The 26,417-nt window shown below is 38.8% G+C and overlaps 2 protein-coding genes across 2 annotated transcripts in view; both read left to right on the top strand.

Annotated features, from left to right (window-relative positions):
• Positions 1-400: 400 nt before the first annotated feature.
• LOC143414647 (uncharacterized) lies at positions 401-4,190 on the top strand. The gene is made up of 2 exons (XM_076879433.1): positions 401-2,361; positions 2,428-4,190. Exons 1-2 carry the CDS (start codon positions 755-757, stop codon positions 2,429-2,431), a joined length of 1,611 nt encoding a protein of 536 aa, XP_076735548.1. The 5' UTR covers positions 401-754; the 3' UTR covers positions 2,432-4,190.
• A 6,354-nt stretch (positions 4,191-10,544) lies between these two features.
• Positions 10,545-26,417, top strand: part of nxph1 (neurexophilin 1) — a 73,231-nt gene continuing 57,358 nt past the window's right edge. Inside the window, exon 1 of the mRNA XM_004560967.2 lies at positions 10,545-11,000. Coding sequence (XP_004561024.1) covers positions 10,947-11,000 — 54 coding nt within the window. The 5' untranslated portion in view covers positions 10,545-10,946. The remainder of the gene's footprint in view (positions 11,001-26,417) is intronic.

Here is a 26,417-nt window from a genome sequence, read left to right as displayed (position 1 = left end):
GGCGGTCCACGAGGGTCATGGGCCAAGAGATCTGGGACCAATGGTCAAGCGGGCGCTGGACAACGCATGCTGGCAAGGCACCCAAATTCCAAATGTCTGGTGTGCACCAAAATGTAAAATATATCGCATAACTTGTTTGTCCAACGATGCAGTGATCTTAGAACATAAAGAAATCTCCAGAATACATGGCAGGGAAAGAATGGATCATCCTGATGCAGTAGCTGAGCTCTCAAAATTGCCTGGTACTTTGTGGTCCGCAGGGCCCACAGATGTGGGTCTAGCTAACTGTTCGCCTGTCCTGTTCCAGCTGAAGTCTGACATACCATTTAACAGACCATAATAGAAGCACAAAACTGAAGACCAAAAGTGGTTCACATGTATTGGCCTAGCGAATGCATTCTTTTGTCTCCCACTGCACGAGTCACTCAGAGACATTTTCTCATTCACATACAGAGGCCGCAAATTTAGGTACACACGTCTACCATAAGGCTTTGCACTCTCACCAGGAATTTTTAATCAGGTGTTGAAAGAGGCATTGTCCCCATGTCAACTGCCAGGGGGCTGTACATTAATAGAGTATGTTGATGATCTTCTTATTGCAGCCCCGTCAGCAGCGGCCTGTACGGCAGCATCGCTCGTGGTGTTGAACAGATTGGCGGAGTGTGGCTTCAAAGTGAGCAAAGAAAAACTGCAGTTGGTCCGGCCAGAGGTAACATTCCTGGGCCGGGTGATCGCACACAGATCAGTGGGGTTAATGAACACACACAGAGACCAAATTCTGACACATCCAAAACCAAGAACTGTGAAGGAGTTGCTTTCCTTTCTTGGCTTGACAGGTTACAGCAGGCAGTTCATTCCGAACTATGCGGGTAAAACGGCCCCTTTAAGGGACTTGATCAAGAAAGTTGGTGTTCGAATTCTGAAGGCTGAATTGCCTTGGACGCCGGACACAGAGACAGCGTTCATTTCACTAAAACAGGATTTGTCAAGAGCCACAGATCTGGCCACACCTAACTATGATGAGGCATTTCATCTTGATGTTTCAGAAACAAAGGGAGTTGTGAATGGTGTGTTGTTTCAGAAAAAAGGGGGAGGTAGGGATGTACTTATGTATGTCAGCATAAGATTAAATTCAACAGAAGCAAGGCATCCCACATGCACACAACACGCAGCAGGAGTAGCAAAGATAATTCAGAAAACAGCACATATAGTGAGGGAACACCCACTGAAAGTGCTTACTACACACAGTGTAGTGGCCTATGTGAACTCACAGGCATTCACAATGACTCCACTGACGCAACAAAGGTTCAGCAAAATTTTAGAGGCGCCAAATCTGATATTCACACATGAAGGAATAAATATGGCAGACCTAATGGGGTCAGGAGAACCACATGACTGTATTAAGAAAGCCCAGGTTGAAGGAAAAATCGAGGGACAACAGTCGGCCCAGAGAGCTGAAGTGATAGCCCTAACTCGAGCCCTGAGGTTGGCTAAAAACATGAGAGTGAACATCTACACTGACTCAGCATATGCGTTTGGAGCAGCTCATGTGGAACTGGCTCAGTGGAAGAGAGCCGGGTTCAGAACGGCCACTAATGCACCCATCTGTCACAAAAAGGCCCTGGAGGACCCAGACGAGGTAAGTATTATAAAATGCAAAGGCCACTCACAAGCAGACAGTATGGTGGCAAGAGGAAATCAGAAAGCTGACGAAGCCGCAAAGGAAGCAGCGGGCTACAAAGGACAGAGACAACTGGTGCAGGTAACCCCAGAAGAGGAGGTTAGCACTAACAGCATGGAAGAAGTTAGACAGGCTCAGGAGGAGACATCCCCAGAGGAAAAGGGGGTGTGGGAAAACAAAGGAGCCTGGCAAGATGGCGGTTTGTGGAGGGGGCCAGATGGGCGTCCCGCTTTAACGGCCAAAATGGCGGAACAAAAGGTGAATGAGGCTCACGGGCTTGGTCACGTGGGAGTGAAACAGATGGAGAGAAATTTGTGCCGATGGTGGCATCCTGATTTGAGAAGGATGATACTGGAAAAGGCCAGAACGTGCCTAATTTGTGGGGCACACAACCCAAAGCCAGCAGTAAAACCTGAAGCTGGTAAGTTTCTCATGCCAGGAAGGCCAGGAGAAGAGGTCGTGATTGATTATACCGACATGATTGATACAGGCCCAGGTGGGGTGAGGTATTTGTTGGTGTGTGTGGATGTTTTGACTGGATGGCCCGAAGCATGGGCGACCAAATGTGAAGACGCGAAAAGCGTGATTAAGTGCTTAATCATTACATTCCAAGGCATGGGTTTCCCAAGAGAATTAGATCAGACAATGGTACTCACTTCAAGAATAAAGATTTGCAAGAGGTAGAGAGGATGTTGGGAATGCAACATAAGTTCGGGACGGTCTTTCATCCTCAATCTCAAGGAAAGGTAGAGAGGATGAACCTAAATTTGAAAAACAAGTTGGCTAAAATTTGTGCAGACAGGGCTAAATTGGGTCGCAGCCCTGCCCATTGCTTTGATGACCATAAGATGTTTATGATGATGTTAACTTTGTATTTCAGGTGCAGTTATAACTATTTTATACATATTGCATTTTGTGCTTTAAAAGGAGTTGTGGCTCAAATTTGTCTCTGGAGGGTCACGAGCCTTTGGCTAGCGCTATGATTAGCCAATCTACTGTGAGGATAATATGAGTTCATGAAGGATTGCACACGCTTACAGACACAGAGTTAAGAAACACACATGACAGTATTGATTCCAGGCAAAAGGCCCTAAATTCATTTAGCTTTTAACTGAACTTAAAGAAGGACCAAAGAGGAAGGAAAGCATATATTTTGGTTAAGTCTGATACATTAGAATTAGAAGGTATTGTTACATTAAGGGAGCAAAATGAAATAAAAAGGTTATACCGAAACAGGTGATAACATAGGAAATGTGAGGTTTTAAAATGAAGTTAGTGTTAACACATAGGAGTTGTTTCAAGGCAGCATTTAGCTATGATGAAATGTATACAGGAGTAATTGCTTATATGCTTAAACTTAATTGATTGAAGTGGTTGTTTTCTTTTGGAGTAGATTAACTTGCAGCAGCGACAACTTGTGCATAGGATGTTGATGATCAGATAAGGGAAAGTAGAGCGAGCAACTGGACGTGAAACCAGCGCTTAAAAGAATTTTAAAGTGATGAGTAACGTTGAAGAGTATACATAAATACAAGTCAATAAGTTAAGAAGATAATTAGGATCAGGCTTTTAATTAAAGAGTCCCAGATAGGATAAGTTAGGGAGATGCAAGAAAAGGTGTTTTGTTTCCTTTGCAGAAGATCGATCTCGGCGACCACAGGAGGGGCGAGGATCCTGGAGATCTCGAGGTTCGAGACCACCAGAGAAGGGTCTGCGTGAGGACACAATGTATTGTGACCTCTGGTGTTCCAGAGGTCAAAAGGGGGAGTGTCGAGGAGGGAAATTATTTTACTGCTATTGTTAAATAATTGTTATTGCATTAATAATATAATTTGCAGCATGGATATTGCACTCCAAGGTTTAAACAGTGTCTCTTTCAGAAAGACTGAGTTGCAGGCTGACAGGAAGTTGTATGCAGAAAGAAGCAGGAAGTTATTTTGAGCCGCAGGCTAAGACGAGGCTTTAACAATGTAACAGATAGCTTTATCATTTTATATTAAGGTTTTAGTAGAGGTTCTTGATTAAAACATTTATTTAGTAGAAGACATACACATAGTCTCAGTGAGCTTCTGGTCTGGTAAAAGGTCAGAAGTGCAACAGGTGAATTGAGAAAGAGCATGTGAGGTCAACACACACACACACACACTTTAAATTAGATTTATTTAGAGGAGAGGTTAGTTATGTTTGGCTGTAACTGCAAAATTGTCTTGGTAAAAGAGGAACCGTTTCTTGGTGTCTCGGCAAGAAAGAGGAACAAGACAAGAACTGAAAGGTAGACAGGAAGGGCTAGCCATGAAAATAGAAGATGATTTTCTAGGTAAAAAGTCATGATGATGTTGATCTGATCTATGTATAAAATGTATCTGTGACGCATGAAGGGGCGTCAGTAAACAAACCCTGATGCTATAAAATATCTGTTCATGCTTTGATTAAGTCGAAGACTACTTCCTGTCTGCGTACAGAGTTCTCTTCCCACGCGTGTATTCATTAAAATCATCGTTTGACTTCACCCGGCCGGATCGGTGTGGTTATTCTTCGATCACCTCTTGTACCCTTCCTCAATATTGAATCTTAACATATGTTATAACTTTGCCTGCAGAAAGATCTGTTGCTACAACTGGTCTTGGTTGTGCTGTTGTTCGTCTATCAGCCAGATGCAGAGAAGAGCAGAGAGGTCATCCCTGGACTGCCAGTAAAAACCAAATGTGCTGCCTCTACTAGTCCATAAATTCTGGGATTGCAGGACAGCATTGTCGTGAAGAAACCTGTTACAAATGCATTTTAATAAAGTTTATTTTTAACATTACTTGCAGTGTATGTTCATAATAGAGTTGATACACTCCTTATTAGTTGCAAGTATTTAACTCCATGATGTGAAGGAGGGTGCTGAAGGTAGACTGGTTCACACTGACACTAACATAGAGCATAAGCAAGGAGAGGCTGCCTTAGGAATGTGTTGGGGTTATGGGAGGATGGCGTTCCTGCACTGGCGATAGCGCAGCAAGGCACAGAAACTTCAAGGTGTCGGGTTAAGGTTGACACCAACCTAGAGGAAGCATGTCTGTAACAACTGCAGTAGTAGGGAGCAGTTGTTTTTCTGCTCTTTTCAGGGAGATGCCCGACTGGAGGAGAAGAAACGCGAGCCGGACACCGGACTCACTGTGCACAGTTTGGTGTTATAATTGATTGAAAATGTGAATGAAATAAAAATGTTCGGTGTGATAATAGATTACAAACTGATACTAATTTGAAAAAAATGTTTCTATAATGCATAAAGTTGAATATCTGTCTAACCAAAGTGCTCATAGATCATTGTATTATTCTGTGGTCCGGCCACCTCTCAGTTATTGTGCTGAGTTATGAAACACATATGATATCAATTAAAATCCTTAACAACTTTGAGCAAAGAGCAGTCAAAACAGTTTGCTGATGTGATCTCTTCTGCATCGTTACTGGTTGACTTAATCAATTAATTACTAAAATCATCGAGAGAAAACTTGATGAGAAAACATTGTAGTCAATCTTTTAATTATTATTACACTTTAGTGCAGTAATAACCGATTTCACCAGCAGATGTCAGTAAAAGATCGCTTAAAGTACGCAGACTGTCCAGTTAGACCTGGATTTTGGTTTGGTGCTGCCTATTAATTCCTGACTGAAGACATGCAGCGGTACAAGCCTCAAATACAACATTCAGTTAAAACTGAAAATTAGTTTTATTGCTCTTTTGAGAAGCTGGATGACCTTTGGAGCCGTCTGAACCTTATTAAGTCTCTAGCTGACATGGCTCATAGCTTGCGCTTGTACTCCTGCTTCACTAAAAGACAAAGGAGGAGCAGTTAGCTGGAGAGGGATAGGTCAGTGTACATTAACCTCTGCCGTGAAAAAGTGTTGCTGAAAACATTCAAACTGGAATCACATTGTGTGGTCAGTCATTCTGTCTGGGCTTAGAATGCTGCAGACTTGTGGCTTGTGCTGATATTTTCACTGCACACTGCTTTGTGTTGCAGAGGGATCTTGAAGGCAGTGATTCTGTCCTAATGCAGGAAGGTGCGTAGACAATTACATCTAATTTTCTAATTGTTTTACTCTGCCACTGATTACTTTTTTGTCCTCTGCTGTTGAAGGAATGTCATTTCTTTTATTGTTAGAGCCTCTGATTATGATTGGATGCTGGGAAGTAAAAAGAGACATAATGCATGGTTTTGGTCCCCTCATTTAATCAGCACTTCACATAACAATGTCTCTGTCTTCCAATTATATTCCCTCAGCCAAGAAAAGGATATCCTACAGCCTGCCCTGATCAATTAAGTCATTTCGTAAAATCTACTTCAAACAGTGATTTTGCTGTAACTACAGAGACATTAAAATTTGGTAAAAAGATTTCCATCATTCTTTATTTCAAATTTCTCCAAAGTCCAAAGATAGATAAATAAATAAATACATACATACATACATACATACATAAAGCACTGCCTCAGCCAGGAAAGCTGTCTGTTATGAGAAGGTTTTAAATTAGGCAGTACAGTGATCTGCAAAAGAGCAAAATCACAGAAAAGTTCTCATCTTGTGCTGTGAATCATATAAATCTGCCACTGCAAATATCAGGAAACAGTTTTTGCAGCACCAGATGGTGATGAAGAGTGACTTTGCGAACTTGGTGATCTCAGAAATCATGTCAGAATGCACACAACTCGCCAATGTTTACCAAACTCATGTTTGTTGAAAAAAATGGCAAAAATGGTCATGCATCCAGACACTTCATTTGGGTATTAAGTGGTAAGTCAAATACTCTAGCTGGAAGATTCGTTTGACAGTGAAATTTCAACTGGAGCAGCAGCGGCAGGCTTTCTAATTGTTTTCATTTGAGACTGATCATGGGTGGATTTACTCTAGTTGCAAAGTAAAATAACTGCTAAATCTACTGTAAACATTGCCCCCAAAAATCATCCTGTATGTTACAGTGTTCTAAAAATCCCTCAAATCTCAGAAATAACCTTGAAGAGAAAGTCTTGTCCAAAAAGTGACCAAAACTGTAAAGAAAAAGTAAAGTTGTGAAAAACCTGAATTATACTTTGAACTATTCTTTGAGAAGCTTATTGCAGACCCTTTTTGGGTTTATGGCAGCAAACCATAAAGAAGGAAGCCATGTACAGAAGTTAAGTCCTTAAAGTTTTTATCAGACGCAACTTTCAAATCTCTGTGTGGCTTTTACTTGAAGCCGTATTCATACCCTCTAATAAACCTACTTGCTCAAAGCTGAAACTGGCAGTCATTCTAACTGTGATGAGGAAGCGATTGATGTGTAGCAGCTGCATCCTGTGACCAGCACTCTGCTCAGCCATTTGTCTCTGTCAGCTCCCCCTCAGCCCGCCCACCCCTAACATCATCTTGAAAAGCACTGGCAGCCCGAGCCTGACTGCAGACCGCCAGGCCTTTTGTCGCCACACATGGTGTGAAGTGCCCACCCCCACCCTTGCCCACCCAGCACCCCCACAGCCTGCCCTTTTGGTCAAGCCCAGTTTGATTCCTATCCCTTGCTCCAAATGTGGAATGACACTAGAGACGGCAGCTGGTTGGACAAACCTGCTGCCACTGCATCATGGCCATGCCTGAGGGCCCAAAGCAACATCTGCCCTCACAATCGGCGGTGGAGCCGAGCCAGCCGAACATATTCATGCCACCGGACGCCAGCATCACTCAGCTGGGCAATCATCCTCTTCCTCTCTCTTGTCTTTATCTGTTGCTCCTCCTCTTTGTAGCTCAATGATAAGCTATTAGGAAGAAGCTACCCTATAATTTCCCCCCAGCATTGAATGGGCGCCTAAAGGTGTGCTTTGAAAATTAGTGATTTGACCTACTGATTATGCACTGTCAATGAAAGATGGCTTGGTACTGGAAAGAGGAAGGAGTGCAGGTGGTTGATTGAGAAGTAAGAAATGTAGTCTTTCTTCCATTTTGTACGGGTTGGCAGCCTATGGACGTGTCCACATATCTCCTGTGAATGGTTCTCATTCTGTGACAGTGGCACAACTCAGCAGCTGAGCTTTAACTCTCTCTGCTTCACTGATGCTGTATAGTGCCCTTGAAAGGCGATGGGACTCGTAATTTCTCACTAACTATCCATGTTGGTGAATGTGAACACCTTCTGAAACATTTCCAAATGCACAAAATAGCTTCTCCACACAAATTCATCTTTTATTTATTTATTAATTTGTTTCTGCAGCAAGGTCAAGCCACCCTTAGCTGACTCTGTGGCTGTCATCTAAATGAGAAGCAGTCTTCTCATTCCTTGCCAGCCTCCTCATATTTTCAGGATTGGGCCATGAAATGAAAGACACACTTTACAGCCAGCGTTGACTGTAGCAACCTATGACAATAAATGTTTTGTTTCCCTGCACTAAAATGTGACACTTAAGGGCTCTACTCAGACCTTAATATGTGATGAGCTGCATTGGTTTGTACACTTGTGGAGGCTATACAGATAAGTTGCCACTGGACATCATTCAACATAAATTCAAAGCTAACGTATGTGGATTATTTTTGTTATTTGATTATGTCATTTTCCAATTATAACCCTTATAGTATTTGTTTGTTTGTTTTGTTTATAGAAAACATTTGGAGGAGAAAATTCCAAATATTCCCTTAACTGACTTTCATTTTGTGGCCTTTTTAAATCGACTAAATTATTTGAACTCCATCTACATTTGATTATTTTCTCTGATTGAAATACATCCTGTTTTATTGGCCACTGGCCAAAATTTTGACTGACCTGACACACAACTAATAGTTAAAGAGGGAAACGCTACACTGGTTTAAAAAATGTCCAAAATATGGTGATTAAAGCTGCGAATTTTTTCACTTAAATGAACTCGAGTCTTCAATGTGGAAACATAATGCTTGCAGGATGTATACATCCATTTTCTACTGTTTCGTTGATGAAACAGCCAAACAAAAATCTACCAACGTAACATGAATACAACATCGAGCTGAACGAATGAGGCAAAAAGCTCAATTTTCAATGTTTCACCTAAGTGTAAAATTGTGTCTGAATAACTAATAGACAGGGAAACTACAAACGTGCACCATTATAAACGAAACATTAAAAAAAAAGAAAAATGAAATAGGAATTCAGCATATAAAAATAAGTGGTACTCACACATTGATCAAGCACAGCAATGCACTTCTGTCGAATCACATATTTATAAAATGTTCCCGTCCTGGAATTTCCATGTAAGGCAATTATATCATGGTTAAGGAAAGGGAAAGATCTCAGTTACAGTCCTCATGGCAACCTTTTTAATTATGAATCTAACTATACGTTTGTATACCCAGCAGAGACATTTTTTTTTAAATTTACTGCATATCCAATAATATATGGATATTTTAAACAAATTAAACATAATAATTTTAAATGGAAAATCCTGATGTATAGAACTGCAAATATAACATTTTTACTTTGGGTTTCACTGCAAAGGTCCCGGTTCAACTTCAGCAAATTTGTCCTACTGAAAAATAGTATTTTTTTCTATGAAACATTTGATCAACAAGGGGGAATGTGGATTTTACCTTGAAATGTGAGCCCTTTGCCTTACTGTAGACCAGAATGCATTTCATTCCAGACACAATGGAAGTCAGATGGCCCTCGTGATTTATCGTCACCTTCACTACCACTGGATGCCATGCTGGTCCTGTGAAGGCTATCTGGACCATTCAGAGCAGGATCCCATCAGCCCCACTGTCTGAGTTATGGTGACACTTCCAGACCACTGCAATGTTGTAGCAATGAGCCTGCTGGGGATTTATTAAAGCGCAACCCCCCGCCCCCACCCGCCTTTTTCTTTTCTGCTCACCTCCCTGCCCCGTCTGTTCACTGCCAGAAAGGATCCTATCTGTCTATCCACAAACCAGAAACACATGCTCAGCATCTAAGCAGGCTTCAGTCACCTTGACTCGCTTCTGCTAGCATGGTGAGCAGATACACAGAATGACATACAGAAACACGTAAACACACAGCCATGTTTAGGAGGAACTGTCCTTTGGGTGAGTGGCACTGGGATAGCGTGTTTATTCGAGTTTCATTTTGCTTTGGTTTTCTGCAAAAGTTTATTTTCATTGAATCTTTTACCTGCGATATGCTCAAACAGATTTAAAAAATCGTACAGTTTTAATTGTGATTTATTTGGAAGACTTTGGGTAATGTTAAGAATACTAATAAACTGATGCATCCCTAAGGAATAATAATAATAAAAATAGCAGATTATTCAAAAAATACAAGTGTATTCATTTGTATTAGTAATATTACAGAAGAAGCTGTAATGTAAATGTAAACTTTAGCTATAAAATGTGTTAAACTAGATTTTATACAGTGAAAATCTGAAGCCTTTTAACTTTTAATTTGTTCAGTCAAAGTAGTTTTGGTCCCTTTTTCATGTTGATTTTTGTGTTGTTGCCATGCTTGAATTTAAATTGCATTTAAATAAACAGGATGGGTGTTGAACAGTGGTTGAAAATCTTTTTAAAGAAGACTGCTAACAGCAAATATACAGGAAAAGGGGAAATTATAAACAACAGCTACAGTGCTCTGTTTGTTTAGGTTTGAGGCTCCCTTGTTGAAGGGGGGCTGCCTAAAGTTATTGGCATCATAGTTCAGAATGTCAGCTCATTCATCTATATCAGACGCACAAACCACAACCAAGGTAACCAGCATTTTCTCCACAAGCCTCTGTTACAAAACACGAGAGAGGGAAACTTAATGTTTCCTCACTACATCTTGGAATTTACTCCCGTTATTTTCCCCCCTGCCTTTTTTGCTCCCCCTCATCTCGTCCCTCCCCCCTAGAGCGAGAGTCTCCCTGGTTGTGTTGTAGCAGCGCGTTATAAAGCAGAAAGCCTCGCCATTCCTTTCAGATCGGAACGCTCCAACCGCTGAGCGTGCTGTCCATTAGACAGTCAAGACCTGAACGTGCTCACAACTATGACCCTCCTGCTCCCTCTACCTGGATTAACTCTTAAGTAAGCGCTGGTTGTCGCTACCTGGTCCCTCTAACGTCAAGCCGCGGCAGCAGCCTCACCGGCCGATCGATCCTGTTCCCAATCTGCAACTCTCTGCTTTGTTCTCTTGCCATGGGGTTCGTTGTTTCCTTGTTGCCTGGGCAGCTGATGGGCTTGATTGTGCTGTGAAGTGGATACAAGGTGGATTTATGGTCGTCAAAGCCGAAACTACCATCCGAGGGAAATTAGTGGAAGTTTGAGCTCCGGGAGGATGCAGGTGACGTGTTGGTGCGCCGTGTTCCTTCTGACGCCTGCGCTTTACCTGGTGAGTTAGATTTTTCTTCTAGTTCAACTTTTCTGCACTTCGGTTTTATTCTGTCAGGAAGAAGAAAAGCCGTGTTTGTTGTTGTTTCCACACTGTGTGAGGTCTGTTACCCTTTCAAGCGTGCGTACTCCAAATGCATTTACATTGGCGGTGAGACTGGCGACTGTTCGGGGGATTCCACCTTATATTGCACTGCTTAAAGTATAGAAGTGGAATTCAAAGTTTAGATACACACTTTATTATAACTATGGAACAGTAGGACTTGTGACGGGTGTGCCTTACGCTCAAATTCGCTGTGCGTAATATGCGCGAAGGAAATTCCCTCAAATATATTACATGGTATGTTTTAAAATTATACTTTTCATTTTGAACAGGTACAAATTGTAACACCTACATGTTCGATTGCAGACAGACACAGCAGTAGAAATGTCTCATGAGGGCGCCCTAACAAACCAAAACTCCCGATCAGTCGGGTCGTCTTACGCAAACTGTGGAGCCTCTTAGGCTGGAAAGCAACGAGAGACGGAAGTTGGAGTTTGGGATCGGTTTTGAGAAATGTGACAAATGAGCTTTTCTGCATACTTTAGAATGATTTCTTTAGCTACTTAATAAATAAATAAATAAATAAATAAATAAATAAATAAATCCTGTGAGCAGATTAAACAACTGAAACGTATTTCGCAAAAAACTAACAACGTGTTAGCTTGAAAAGACGCAATTCAGCTTCGGGTTAATATAATACAAGTCTAGTCATAAGTGGGGTTTTTATTTTGAGATAGCAAGAAAACAAAACAAAACAACAAACAATAAACAAACAAACAAACAAACAAACAAACAAACAAACAAACAAACAAAACCAATACTGATTTAGGCTCATCTGGCCGCACAAACGTGATTTAACAAACTGTTGATGATTGTCTACTTGGAAAAGAGCGAGATATAAGCTTTATTCTCGGGCCTGATATTTCGTATAATTTGAGAAAACAAAAAGTGGAAACATAAATTTGATTCTATTTCATTTTTTTCTTCGTCTTCTATAACTCTTTAATTTAGCCGAGCAAATGCCATAACAGTGGAGTTACATATATATATTGCAGACAATATTCCGTTTCATTGAAGCAGAGCATTCACGGGGTAATTTCAGGTTCTCTGAAAACAGCTGTAGTCATTAAGAAATCATAATTCTTTTTGGTTTGTTTGTTTTAAATAAACAATGACCAACTAACTAAACACACAGCCGTATTTAAGTAACTTTCCCTTTCTTTGTCCCGGATAATATCTGTGTATCAGTTTTGCGGCGGTATTATGGGTCGTATCCACACCCCCCCTTCCCCCCCTTCCCCAAAATACACGACTCATTTATTTAAAATAAAATAAAATAAAATATAGGGGAAACATGTTTCGGAGGGGAGCTGGCCAAGGTGCTGAAATCATTGAGCGCACACTCTGAAGCATACACAGAAACACGGAGACTTCACAGGAAATATAACAGGCCTAAACACAAGATTATTTTAAAATTCAAATTGAAATGTTCACTGTGAACTAAACTTAGAAGCCTGTGTTGTGTGACCACTTTTTGACACCATTCTCTTCTTGACATTAATTTGCAAGTGGACTCCAATCTTTGGGGAGTACTCTCTGAAATCCCCCCTTAATATTTCCTTGTCCTGTTTCTGTTTCAAATTTTGAGGCATGGTATCAGTTATAGTAATTAAAAAAGATTGTGAATTTACTGTAGAATTGTCACACATTCCACAATATCCATTTTTAAATATTGTGGAATGGTAATGTCAATTCACAGTACAATAAATCCTGTTTGGCATGTTGAATTGAGTATGGAATGAACACACACACACACACACACACACACACACACACACACACACACACACACACACACACACACACCGACAACTCGGCTAGGATAAGCAGAGCTTATAATAGAGCCCGTTAACTATCAGCCTTATCCACCGCAACGAGGATTAGAGCTGAACTTTGATGGTTTTATTTTGTGTTAAAGGCTCTTGTCTCTGCTTAAGCCTCTTGTCTGAGAGCTGTGCCTTGACCCTGATAACAACACAGTCTAGGTAAACCGCTGCACATGTAAGACACAGCAGAACTTTTACTTAAAATGACCACTATTTAATTTTCACGCGTCTTATTTCCATCTTATTATTACAATTATTTATGTAAGTGTAGTGTTCACATTGATTTATTTAAACAGTTGTTATGGATAATATTTTGAAGCTTCATTCTGTCTTTCTTTGACACCTTATGAAACGGTAATCTAAAACTATATTTAATTACAGTGCATTCATTTCATTAAAGTGTCATAGTTTCTCCATTACTGTTTAAATATGTCTACACACCCATCCTTATTGTCCACTTATGCAATTTAGGGACCTCACCTATGCCCGTTATTATATTATATTATATTATATTATATTATATTATATTATATTATATTATATTATATTATATTATATTATATTATATTAATTACACAACCTTTCCTCTTGTGGTAATGATCTTATTATCTTGCTGGAACATTCTATTTATTTTAATTTTGTCTCATGTTGTATTATTATTTGATGCTGTAGTGACTCTTTTTTGTGGTTGGATGATCTCATCAGTTTGTCTTGTACTTATTTTTATAGTTAATAGATAGAAATTCTGACAACATGAGAGATTTAAGGATTTGAGTCACTGACAACAGCTTAAATACCAAACTGGCCTCGAGACAGGATACTGTCAGACAGTGAGGTCTTTCGGGTCTGTAACTCCCACTGTCACCACTGCTACTGCCCCCCAATCCCCTGCTCCCTTCCCTCTCACCCTTGGGACTAAAGGATGCAGTGGTCCCATTGGCACCAGTCGTCGTAGTCCTATTAAAGTGTTATTATAAACCAGTGCATTGGATCCTACAATGTCAAACTGTCTGTATGGGAGGCAGGAAAGAAAGTCCCACTGTGATGACTACAGCACACCTTACACAGTGTGACCAGCCTTTTATCACTACCTCCACCGTTCTCCTGACCCCCTTCTCAGCACAAACTTCACATCTACATTCCTCTATAATCCCCCCCCCCCAAAAAAACAAAACAAAACAAAACAACAACAACAAAAAAAACCCCCAATATACTTTTGTTGAGCTGTTTGAAGCTTAAATCAAGAGCGGGCCAGCATTAATTGAATTATATAGCAAATGGATTCTTGTAAATGCCCACATGCTGTGCAACTGAAGATAAATACACACATACACACAAGTGGACAAGTGCATTGTGTGGTCATCAAGTAAGAGCTGCTGAATGTGTGAAGCTTTCCTTTTTCAGTCCAGATGTCGACTAAGTGAACATTTCTCTCAGTTCCTTCTTCAACCTTTGTGCTACTTAGCTTTTAAAGCAGCATGGAGGCGTCACTTTAGAGCTATGAGAGCTTGGCTGCTGGAAAGAGCCAAGTACAAAAGGGCTCAGAGTTCAGTCTCAGATAACAACAATGCAATTCCCCCACTGCTGCTGTTCCTGCCGCTGCCTTAGTGGTCTCAGCTCAGCCCAGCTACCCAGCTCTGTTACACTCACTGGTTTTCATTTAGTGACTCCACTGAGTCTTTAGTGACTAGTCACCAGCTGCTGTGAATTATTTCATCTACATCAGGGGTTTGCAATGTGAAGATTCACGAGGAGGTTTGGATTGTTCGGAAAAACGTTCCATTTGTTTTCGGAGAGGTTGAAGAGTGCTTCTGTAGGTTTTGTGGGAATTTAGTCCTTTATTATTTAGTCCGTTATATAGTCCTTTTGTATTCTTACTGACCACTTGAAGGGCTTTAGTACAAGCCACATTCATGTAGCATTAATATACATCTATGGTCAGTTTAGAATCCTCAACAAGCCAACATGCAGGTCTTATTGGAGAGAACCCACGCGAGCACAGGGTGAGCACGCAAACTTCATACAAAAGAGGTCCCTGCTTGGATTTGAACCCAGGACTTTCTTTCTGTGAGTATTCATCCTATCACCATGCTGCCCCTAACCTTTTATTTTAAATGACAGAAATAAAACCTCGTGTTTTTCATGGCACCAGTCTCAAAGCACACACGTTTTGATAAGCCTTTGATATTTTGATCTTTAGCAGACAGGAAAATTTGATCAGTTTATCACAGTCGGTTTCATTCTTGTTTATAGTGTCTGTCCTTCCAACAATAACACAAATCAGAGATGATTAAAATAAAAATCAGCACTATTTCTTTTTGCTTAATAAATAACTGATTTGAGGAATTTTAAAACCTTTTCCCCACTCCCCACGTTGTTATTTAGAATTTCAATTGGCATCAAGAAAGATAATTATTATGGTAAAACTGTATTCATTAGAGAAGGTTTAAAAGAATTAGTAAAACTAGATATATCTACCCATTAAAATTTCAAAGTAATCTATGAGAAAAGCAAACAATAAAAATATTCTTCTGGGAAAAAGATAATCGAAGGATAGAATCAAACTGTGATTCAAATCCAGACTTTTTCTCTGTTGTTTAAAAATGAAAATAGAAATAAATAATACATAAAGAAAGCTCGCAAATAAATGACTCACTTTTTCATAATTATTTTCAAGCCTAAATATATCAAATTCTTTATGAATTACTTCATGAAATTTATGAATGACCAATCTAATACTTTTGCCTTACAAGTTTATTTTATTCTACGTTTGAGATATTAGGCTGCATCGGTTTATTAGTCAAACAGGACAGTATTTTCATTTTTATGTCTATCAACCATTAAAATGACATTCAGCAGTGGTAATGAAATGGTTATTGGAGAATTTAGTCTATTTTATATATTGGAGCCAGTTTTACATCTTTAAATGAATATCATACAAATCACAAGATCTTGTGATAAATCATTGTACGTATATATATATATATATATATATATATATATATATATATATATATATATGTATATGTAAGGCCCATGCTAAAACAACTAGAAAATAATCTTGGAACCTCATGTGTGGAGTTCACCTTTGACCTTCAATCAGGACACTGCTGTGCGTCTGGGCAGGCAGACTGATTGTGTAGAACTTTAAATTGATGCATCAAGGAGACTCAGTTTTCACACTGCATGAACTGTAACCTCTGTGATCCTGCCTGTGAGTTCCGGATTGTCTGAGCTCAGACAGTTTTCTCCCACAAACAGTCAAAACAGCACTTGACCTTGGTGTTTTACCATAAAGTCAGTGGTAATCGCACCTACTGTGGTGCGTGGAATCGGCACTTAAGTCCGTTGCTTATTTCTTTTCTCTGCATGCACCATCCAGGGATGATTATTCACATCCAGATGAGGGCAAATGAGGGATATGTGCCTTAGATTTGCATCTCTGTTGATGTTAAAGGAGAGAGGAATCAACCTTAAATATTCCCACAACAGCCCCGCAGACTTTGCAGCCATAGAAAATGGTAGTATTGTCAATGTGTGTGTGTGTGTGTGTTGCTAGTGCATTATGTTTGAAATGGTAAGAGTGTGTGATTAATGACTACAGCCTCTATTCTCTGCTCCTTGCATTGCTCCAGATTTTCAATCGTGTTCGCGGTTCAAAGGTTAAAGCTGGAGCTGATCGTTGAAGGGTGTTGTTCTGAAAAATCCAGCCCTGCTTACGACCTGGGTTTGATCCTGAGGGAAGCCTCAACCCACCCCCCACCCAGCACTTGCTCCCCTCTCCACATATAGCAATCCTTTTATGGCGAAGTGTGTGACACCTTGATAGCAGCACTTTGAAGCAGCCCATGAAGCAAAGTGTTTCTAAAGGAAAGAAGGGACTAGATAACCTCATTCCACCTGCTTTACATTTCCAGGTATTCATGTAACTCTGGAGTCTGCCATGTGTTTGGTTCATTGCAGCTAAAGAGATAGCACAAACCTACAGCACTCAAACTGAAAACTGTTTCACTTGGGTTGATTCAGATTTGTTGATGGTTTTTTGGGCCCAGCATCCAGGAGCTCATGTCACAGAGCTATAAATGGTGAATACAGCATCATACCTGTTTGTTAGATGCATCTCTTCTGCTGCCAGGTCATTCACAGTAGAAAAACAACAAAACAAGCTGTTAATGGTTTAATAAAATCAATGCGAAAACAAACAGCAGCCATGATGACCAGTGAAAGATCTGCATGTACAGAACTATCAATTATTTAAAATAAATGTTTCAGTTTCAATTTCAGTAGCAAACTGAAGTCAACATTATTCGTTACTTGTGTTATATATATGTATATATATACACATACATCCTTGAGCACAGGTCTTCTGCCAGAGGCCTGGCAGCTTGAGGGTCCTTGCTCTTCCAAGGACAGTGTTCTTCTAGACAGAAATCTCGGATGAAAGCAGGAGAATATGCAATTTGGTGTGTCATTTTTACTATTATTATTATTTATTATATTATTATAATAGATTAACTTTATCTATACAAATGATTAATGATTTATAATGATTTATTTTATTATAATAAACACATTTCAAAGTATTCCAAGTTTAAAATGTATTAAGAGTTTAAAGTTTTATAGATTAGTTTTATAGTTTATAGTTTTATATATATATATATATTATAGTTATTATAGTTATTATAGTTTTATAGTTTAAAGTTTTATAAAGAGTTTTAAGTTTAAAATGTATTAAGACACTATTGAGACATCATGATCACAACATGTGACCTGATCACAGGTGGATATGGTACACACACCCACACACCCACACACGCACACACACACACACCACAATTTTGTCCATATATACTTTATTAAAGATATATATATATATATATATATATATATATATATATATATATATATATATATATATATATATATATATATATATATATGTATATATATATCTTTAATATATAGAAAATAAAAGGATAAAAGCAGAAGGAAGAGGAGAAGTGGTGGAAATAGTTAAAATGGCTGCGTGTGTGTGTTTGTGCTGGGGGGGGATGCTTCCCTCCACTGCCTCGGCAGTGATGGATCTGCCATCTGAGCTCTTGTCTGCTGCACAGTCCAGCAGTCACAGCATCCACTGATGGGAATTACGAGCCATGTCCGTTATCTTCTACTTTAGATCTTTCCATCCTGTTGGGATACAGTGCTCGAGTATGTGGGTGCTGTCACTTCACTGCAGACACATGTATAGATGACTTGTGAAAAAAGTGAGTGAGTGATGAATACCTATGTGTGCTCTCAAAACTTGGGATTAGCCCCATATATTGCTTGACATTATTGCACTATTTGTGTGAAATCATTACAGCAAAATCAGGGAGGATTTTACTTAACAGTGTAAAATCTAAGGAGCTGTTAAAGAATTGTGTTCATCTCAAAGTCAGTAGAGATTTTTATTTTTAAGCTGTTTTCTATATTACAACTTATTAAACCTCTAAGACACTCCTAAACTTATTAGAAAAACAAACAAACAAATGTGTTAAGCAACCTTTGACACAACCACATTGTGAGTAAACCATTTGAATCAATTAACCCTTAATAATCCTAACTCACTCTTCTTCACAAAATAGTCCAATCAAATGGAAGTCTTCAAATTAAAAAAGTTGTTTTCCCATTTTTAAGTCTCCCATTTATCCAGTACAAAGCTCCACTGTCCACAGGGTACTCATCCACTGAACTATCGGATTAACTGGTCTCATAATGACAACTCGTACTTAACTTTGATATCATCGGTAATCAGTTATGGAAATCAAAACACCATGGTGTGCTAATTGTTTATATTTAGAGGTAAGTCCTTTAACCATATCAAGCTTCCAATTCTGCCAGCAACAAAGAGAAATAGATATAGATGCAGGCAGATATAATGTGATATAATGTGAATGTGTGAGTATCATATAAATTAATGAGCTAGCCAGTTTCCGTCAAAAGATGATATACCATGCTCTGACTGAAGGATAAATAAACAGCAAATAAAGAATACATAGATCTCTCAAATCACTTTGGATGTAAATAATGACAGAAACAACAGCAGGTTTCTTTTTAGGGTTATTGAAGTTGAGCTAGTTTATACATAATGGTGTGCTACCTGGTGGGTAGAAAGGGAAATGTAGTGGGAGTCACATAGCACAGACAGATTAATGAACAGTCAGCAAGCAAGAAAAAAGAGAAGAAGAGAAAAAAATTGAACATATAATACACAATATGTAAAACATGATATAATACTCAAGGGTTTTAATTACAACATATTTCATTTCTTAAGCTTAGATACTCTTTTCTGAACTTTGCCATTAAGGCTGCACACAGGGCAGCTGTGGCTACAATGTAGCTGCCATCACCAGTGTGTGAATGTGTGGATGACTGAATGTAGTGTAAAGCGCTTTGGGGTCCATAGGGACTAAGTAAAGTGCTACACAAATACAGGCCATTTACCATTTAGGAGGTGTTAAATTTAGTATTTTGGAGTGAGAATTTGCTGGTGTGGATAAGAACCTTTCCAAGAATTATAAATTAATTAGCAACAACTATCACTGTCCTTAAGAATACTTTTATCTATACCCAATAGTAGGGCTGCAACCAAAGATCATTTTGGTAGCTGACTAATCTGCCAATTTCTTGTTTTGATTAGATGATTATTTCAGTAACTCTTATCTCCGCTTCCGGAGTTTTTCCTGCAAAGAGGCTCATGCACCTCTCAAATGGCTGAAGTCATGACAGAGAGCATCTTTAGTGTGGTTATCAGCGGCTGGGAACATCATCTGGAAGATCAGAGCAAGCCTCACTCCTGAGCATGTCTACTGCAATCGTGAATTCATGAACCGAATCATCTGTAAACTTTGGAAACTTTACAACTTTGGAGCCAGCCTTCCACTGGTGGTTCGGAAACCACTTACTGCTAAAGAGACAGAGTGAAAGTGGACAGCATATCGTTGATTATTGGTTCTGTTATTAGTTAGCTAACATAAATTAATATATGCCTATTGACCGCAACCAACCAACCAACCAACCAACCAACGAGGTGTTGTAATGTTCCGTACTGACAGAAGATGGCACTAAACATGTTTTTAAACTTGAAGCACTCAAATGTAGCTTCACAGACAGAGTTACATCTGTGTCAGTTTCTGAGAGCTGTCGTGTAAATGGTGTAAATTAACCTTTATATGTGTACTGTTTCAAGTCCTGTTCAAGGATATTTTAATCAATCACACTTAATCATCACAATTATTAAGAGGAGAAAAATCAAAAGTTCTTAAGGTTCAGTTAATGATTCTAAACGAGACTGCTTTTCATGGGATATTATATCTATATCTATTATTCTTCTCCAGTATTTATATTGAATCAAAGCAAAACCCTGGCATTTAATCTCCAATCACAACAGAACTGCTTTTGAAACCCTTGGTTCAGTTTCTGTAGTGTACAGATGAAACAAGAGAAATGTGAGTTATGGAGAAGAAGAGGAAAAGGATAAAGGGAAGAGGCTGCTTCATGAGTACATTATTCCAATTTGTCCTCAATACCACATGTCTATCAGAATGGACTGTTTGTGCTGTCACTGTCACTCTCAGCAAACAGGTTGAAATAATATGCATCTGAGGAAAAGCACACTACACAATTGTCAACAGATGACATAGATTTATTTATTTCTTTAGATGGAACAATAAATTGTCAGTCTTTGTGTAAGGCACAAGAGAAAATGTTTTATTTATTGGTTTATTTTTTTTGTTTTGTAACAATATATTTAACAATATAACTCTGATTACTATGATGCTTAAAGGCTTCTTTTTATTCCTGAGAAAACTTGAGAAAGTTTAACTTTGATTTCAATTTGATTTATTATTTTCTGTCAAAAGTTAACCATAGAAAATGTGCTGTCAAATTATCATTGCTATATTCTATGTTATCTTTTATCTATAGTTTACATTTCATAGGTATGTATGATAAATGTAAATCTTTATTTTTAACATTTGAAAAACAGAAGTGTTATAGAAGAACACACAGAAAATGAAAAACTGAACTTATCTGGTCAGTTCCAAATAAATAATTTACATTAAAAATTTAGTAAATTAAAAACAAATTCTCTCTCTCTAAGTCTTCAACAAAATGCCAAACATACACTATATCATTTCTTCTGTATAGGTTCAACTACATTAAATCCTTGTGTAACAACCACACAAATAAACTGACAACAAATAAACATTCTGTATTCAAAAAAAATTCAAGAAACTTTTAAATGGAAACAAAAGAGAAGAAAAACAAAACTGACATATCAATTCAACTGTGGCCGGCTTCAAGGGAAGCAATAAATAAACTTTTTTTTTTTAAAAGGCACAAGAAGTGTAGCACTGTCTCAATGAAGTGTGCAGAGAGGCTCATATATGGCTGGGTTGTGCAACTTGAACACAAATCCAATATGGCAGTGAAATATGACACAGCTGTCTCTCTACACTATTGTAGCTGGGAGGTGCCATCTGAAGGTAATGTTTACGGCCCACGAGGTAATTATGTTAATCATGCTCTCAAACTTGACATTTTTAACTGTGCTTTTACTGACATCATGGATTCCAGGATGTGCGTCTGGGTGAAATCACTGTGCCCTCTAGGCTGAATTTTATTGACACACTATTTCACCTATAAGTTACATTAGTTCAGTTTGGTAATGCAGAATGTAAACACCCATATCATTGACAAGTTTTTGCAGTGCAAACTCAGTTTAATCATTCAATTAACTGTAATTTAGTGTTTCTGGTAACCAGCATGACTGACGAGTACACTGAACAGATGAGCGTATGCAAGTCAGACTTTGGGAAGTAGCCCTCAATGTGTCTTTGAAACTAAAACGAGGTCATTCACCAGCTTGTGCAGCTAGTTTTAAAACATGATGCTACTTGTGAATTTCAAAACAAATGTAAATGTGTCGATAACATTCTGTGTCAGCAATCATTTATCTGCTTCTGTAACCAGAGAAAAGCTCTCTCCTGTTCGTCCAAGATTAAGTTTTAAAACATTTACATTTCTTCATGTGCTGCATTTCTTTATGAGTGTACTACGCATGTGGGCTTGCAATTGCATGTTTGTGCCATAAAAGATATATATATGTATATATATATATATATATATATATATATATGTATATATATATATATATATATATATATATATATATATATATATATATATATATATATATGTGTGTGTGTGTGTGTGTGTGTGTGTGTGTGTGTGCGTGTGTGTGTGTGCGTGTGTGTGTGTACCATCTCATCTATCTATCTATCATCCATGCAGGATCTCAAGATGCAAGATGTCCACCGTCACCAAGATTACAATTTGTAAAACAACACCAAAATGGATTGAAATCTTGCGGTGCCTACAAGTGTCCTGTGTTCAAAAAGGCATATGTGCAGGCTCATTTTGCCAGTGAATATTGAAATGATTCAGAGAAGGCTTGGGAGAAAGCACTGTGGTCAGATGAAACCAAAATCAAACTTTATTGTATCAGCTCGACCCACCTGGTTTGGAGGAAGAATGCTGAATATAACCCAAAGAACACCATCCCCACATTAAGCACAGAGGAGGAAACATTATGCTTTGGGTTTGTTTTTCTGCTGAGGGTACATGACAACTTCGTCACATTGACGGGCCAATGAACCAGGCCGTGTACTATGAAAACTAGGATAAGAATCCGTCAATCAGAACACTGAAAATAGGTTTTCAAGTACAACGATGACTCAAAACATACCACTAAGGTAACAAAGGAGTGACAAAAAAGATGCATGTCAAGGTCATGCAGTTGCCTAGCTAGTGTGCAAAATACTAAGGGAAATCTGTGGAGGGAGCCAAAGCTTTGAGTTGCCAAGTGGCAGCCCAAAATCCTAATCCCTTTATGGAATTTCTGTAATGAGGAGTGCACCGAAATCCCCTCCTGAGATCTGTGCAAGTGGTGGATATCCTGTCTCTCTCCATTAATATGAAACTACACACACACACACACACACACACACACACACACACACACACACACACACACACACACACACACACACACACACACACACACACACCCCAGGGTGGCACTGTTGCACAGTATAAAAAAATTATTCAGTGCAATGGAATGATAAAATCAATGTCACTGCACACTTAAAAGTTGTTTATACTGCTTCATTAATCAATACATTACAGGCAAAGACATTTGTGTCCCTTTTGCTATGTGGGGCAAAGGGCTGTTGTGATGGAATAGGCCAATGATTGTCCTTATCAGGTCCCCATTGCAGCAAATGACAGTGCTTCATTACTTACTGCAGCCCTGAAGATTGTGGCCATATTGATTTTTAGATTTGATTGCCTCTGAATGGCTTCCAGTCACAGCAGAGGGGAGAAAAAACAGGTATGAGGAGTGTTTTTCTGTGGCTGACAGCTGTCAGTCAGCACAATGATATTCATCCTTTAAAGGAAGTAGAGCAGGGGACCTTCTGTTCCTTGCTTATCTCTATTCCTTATTTATCGACTCTCAGACTCCTTGTCTTGTTATCTCCTCTTCTGACTTTCTATTCGCCACACTCTCAGAGCCACATGAATAACTTCTTATCAAGATGACCCCTGACTTCAAATATTCCTTTCCTGCAATCAGATGTATTTCCCCTCATTGTTTGCCATATAGCACAAAAACGCGACAAAATGTTTCACTCACTGAAAACGTTACATCCAGATGACTAGAATGTAACTAGAAACTAGAAACTTTCAAGAAAGTGGATCGAACATTGCTGGACTCGGACATGCTGTCGACGTGGAATGGTGGAAGAGAGGGACATGAAATGCAGAATGCAAGATGAAATGTTGATGTCCATCTTGGTCACTATTCAAGACGGCTTCCTCATCGGCTTTTATTGAGTTTCTTCAAAGTCGGCTTGTGTGCTGGACCTAATCACATGCTGTGTCACGTGCCTATGCTGGCCACAGAGGGGCTACATGGGCATGGTTCCTGGAAAAGTCACGGGCTGCTGTGTTAGCACGTGTGTTAGTATGAGTATGTGTGTATGTGTAATTTGTGTATTTTGTGCTTAAAGGAGATTCAAACTTAAAGTATAGTACACTAAAAATAATAAATACATCAAAAATAATGTTACACTCAGCAAAATAGTTTGATTACACTGCAATTACATCTTCCAACAAATTAGTTCATTCTCATAAATTTTCATTTCATTTCCTTTTCAATTCTCTTAGAATTCATCCATTAAAAATATGTAGGAATGGGTGGTTTGTGGAGGCTACCATGTGACCCCACCACATTGAACACAGTGGCCGAGACAGACATTGGCATTTTGCCTAATTGTGTTTTGTTGTGAGATACCAGCTACTGTTGTCGTATGTCTTATATGTTACTTTACTGTAAAGCTAAAAAAAAGCTCTTTCAAACCACACTGCTCACAATAAAATAAAAATATAATGAATTAAAGGAAGGTTGGACATCAGACTGGTCATAAGTGATATGATGATCCAGCTCTGGAAGGAGGGGCACTATTCATCATCTCATTTGGAGCATGCCCTGAGGTTGTTAGGTATGCAAACAAGCGCATGGGGGGCATACAAAATACTGAGTGCCATTTTAAATTTCTGCTATAAAATTTCAGCCAAATGGATTAGCCTGCCATGACAGTTTTTCACTTTGATTTTTGGGGTGTCTTTGAATTCAGCCCTTTGCAGCTTAATAATTTTCATTTCCATCAAAAAAGGGGCATTCCAACACATGCCCCCGTCGATACAAATATCATTATCATTTTTTCACATGGAGAGCTACTTTTTTCCAGGGTTACTTAGTTGTTTTAGCAGCAACTTGAGAATATTCATTTGATTGATGCATTTTCGAAATCCATAATCAAAATATTTCAGTTAGCAATAGCAACAAACATAATACAAAGTAGAAAAAAACGTCTTAAATTGTTGAACCAAAGATAAGCAAGTCCTCTTTAGCACATGTTCCTTGTATTGTAATGTTTCTCTGTAAGGTTTGGGAAACTTTACAGAGCAAAAAAGGGCAGTTTCTGGCACACAGCATTGTGCCGCTACCTTTATCTCTCATTCTGTGTATGCTACAGCATTTATAAAATCAATTACTGCTGATGGGAGTTCCTCTGAACAGGTAGTGAGGTGTCTCTGCACTAATTCATCCTGTCGCTTTGATGGATTTGCTCACCTCTCTAAGCGGTGTGTCCGAAGCGCCGAGAGAGCACGGCCGATCTGTCAGGCTTCACAAGTCATTACTTAAAACATGAACAGCTCAGGACGCAGAGAGCAGCCCCACCATGATGATCTGCTAAAGACATGTATGTTCTTGTCTGTGAGAGTGGACAGCAAGCAGACTGGTGCAGTAGTTGTGATGCGTTGGGAATATGTATGAACCGGGAGATTTGGGTTGGACCCTTAGGAATACATTCAGTTTTCCCAGTGGTAGTGAGAAACCTTTGTTGAAGCTGCATCAAATTAGAATGTCACAGCTGTTAGAACAGCCATGCTTATGAGCCAAGGAAAGCAGGAAAGTAAGCCATATAACTGTGTTTAAACATTAGTTTAAAACCAAACATTTTGACCTGATTCAGTATTTGCTCTTAAACTGATCATTTTGCTCTTTGAATTCCTCTGTCTGTGTATCAGTGTTGCAAGTCTGTTAATTTAATCCTTATATAAGGTTTTCTACAAACATTGGTACATATTAACAAAATACTACTAATACTCATAAATCTATTAGGGATAGTCCGATCCAACTTTTGGGATTCTGACCTAAAACTTTGGCTATGAGTATCTTCCAATACAAAGTATAGATCTAATATCAGTGTTAATAATAATCAATTAATTATCGGTTTCCTCACTGTGGGGAAGTGTTTATGTGTAAAGAAACCTTGAACTTGACTTAAACAGCTTTCCTTATACTTTTTAATATTTATTAAAGATTTAACAAATAAAAAGAGTCCTGTGATACATAATGAAAAAATAAATGAAGTCACAGTAGCTTCTCCTGTTACACATGCAGGTGTGGAGCTGACAGGGTCAGTATTGGACCAATATCAGATAGATATCCTGGACATACAAACACAGATAGATAGATGTGCAAAGCAGCCAGTTTTTGTATTTGTTGAGGGGGGAAAAGTATTTGTATTTGAGTAAAATTCAAAATAGGTGTAAAATCCAGTTTTTTTGCGTTACACTTCTAATTAACATTACAGTGTGAGTATTCTTTAGTAGTGGTGCTGGTGGGTACCAGGATTACGATGCTTTAAGTGCATGTGATTATGCATAACAGATGTTGACAGATGTTTGATATAACTGCCTCTGCTGATCTGACTTTTGCACACATTACATACCAGTTTGGTTTCATGTGCAGCACTGAGTGTAAAATGCTTCCACACAGAACTTGATCAAGTTGTTTGGGCTGGTGCAGGACCAAGAG

Source organism: Maylandia zebra, linkage group LG22 (genome assembly GCF_041146795.1).
Source record: "Maylandia zebra isolate NMK-2024a linkage group LG22, Mzebra_GT3a, whole genome shotgun sequence".
NCBI lineage: Eukaryota > Metazoa > Chordata > Actinopteri > Cichliformes > Cichlidae > Maylandia > Maylandia zebra.
The sequence above is the reverse complement of the archived record's forward strand: the minus strand, read 5'-3'. Positions and strand labels throughout refer to the sequence as shown.

Excerpts from the sequence above, each read along its gene's own strand:
- LOC143414647 (XM_076879433.1), top strand. The coding sequence starts at position 755 with ATGAACACACACAGAGACCAAATTCTGACACATCCAAAACCAAGAACT.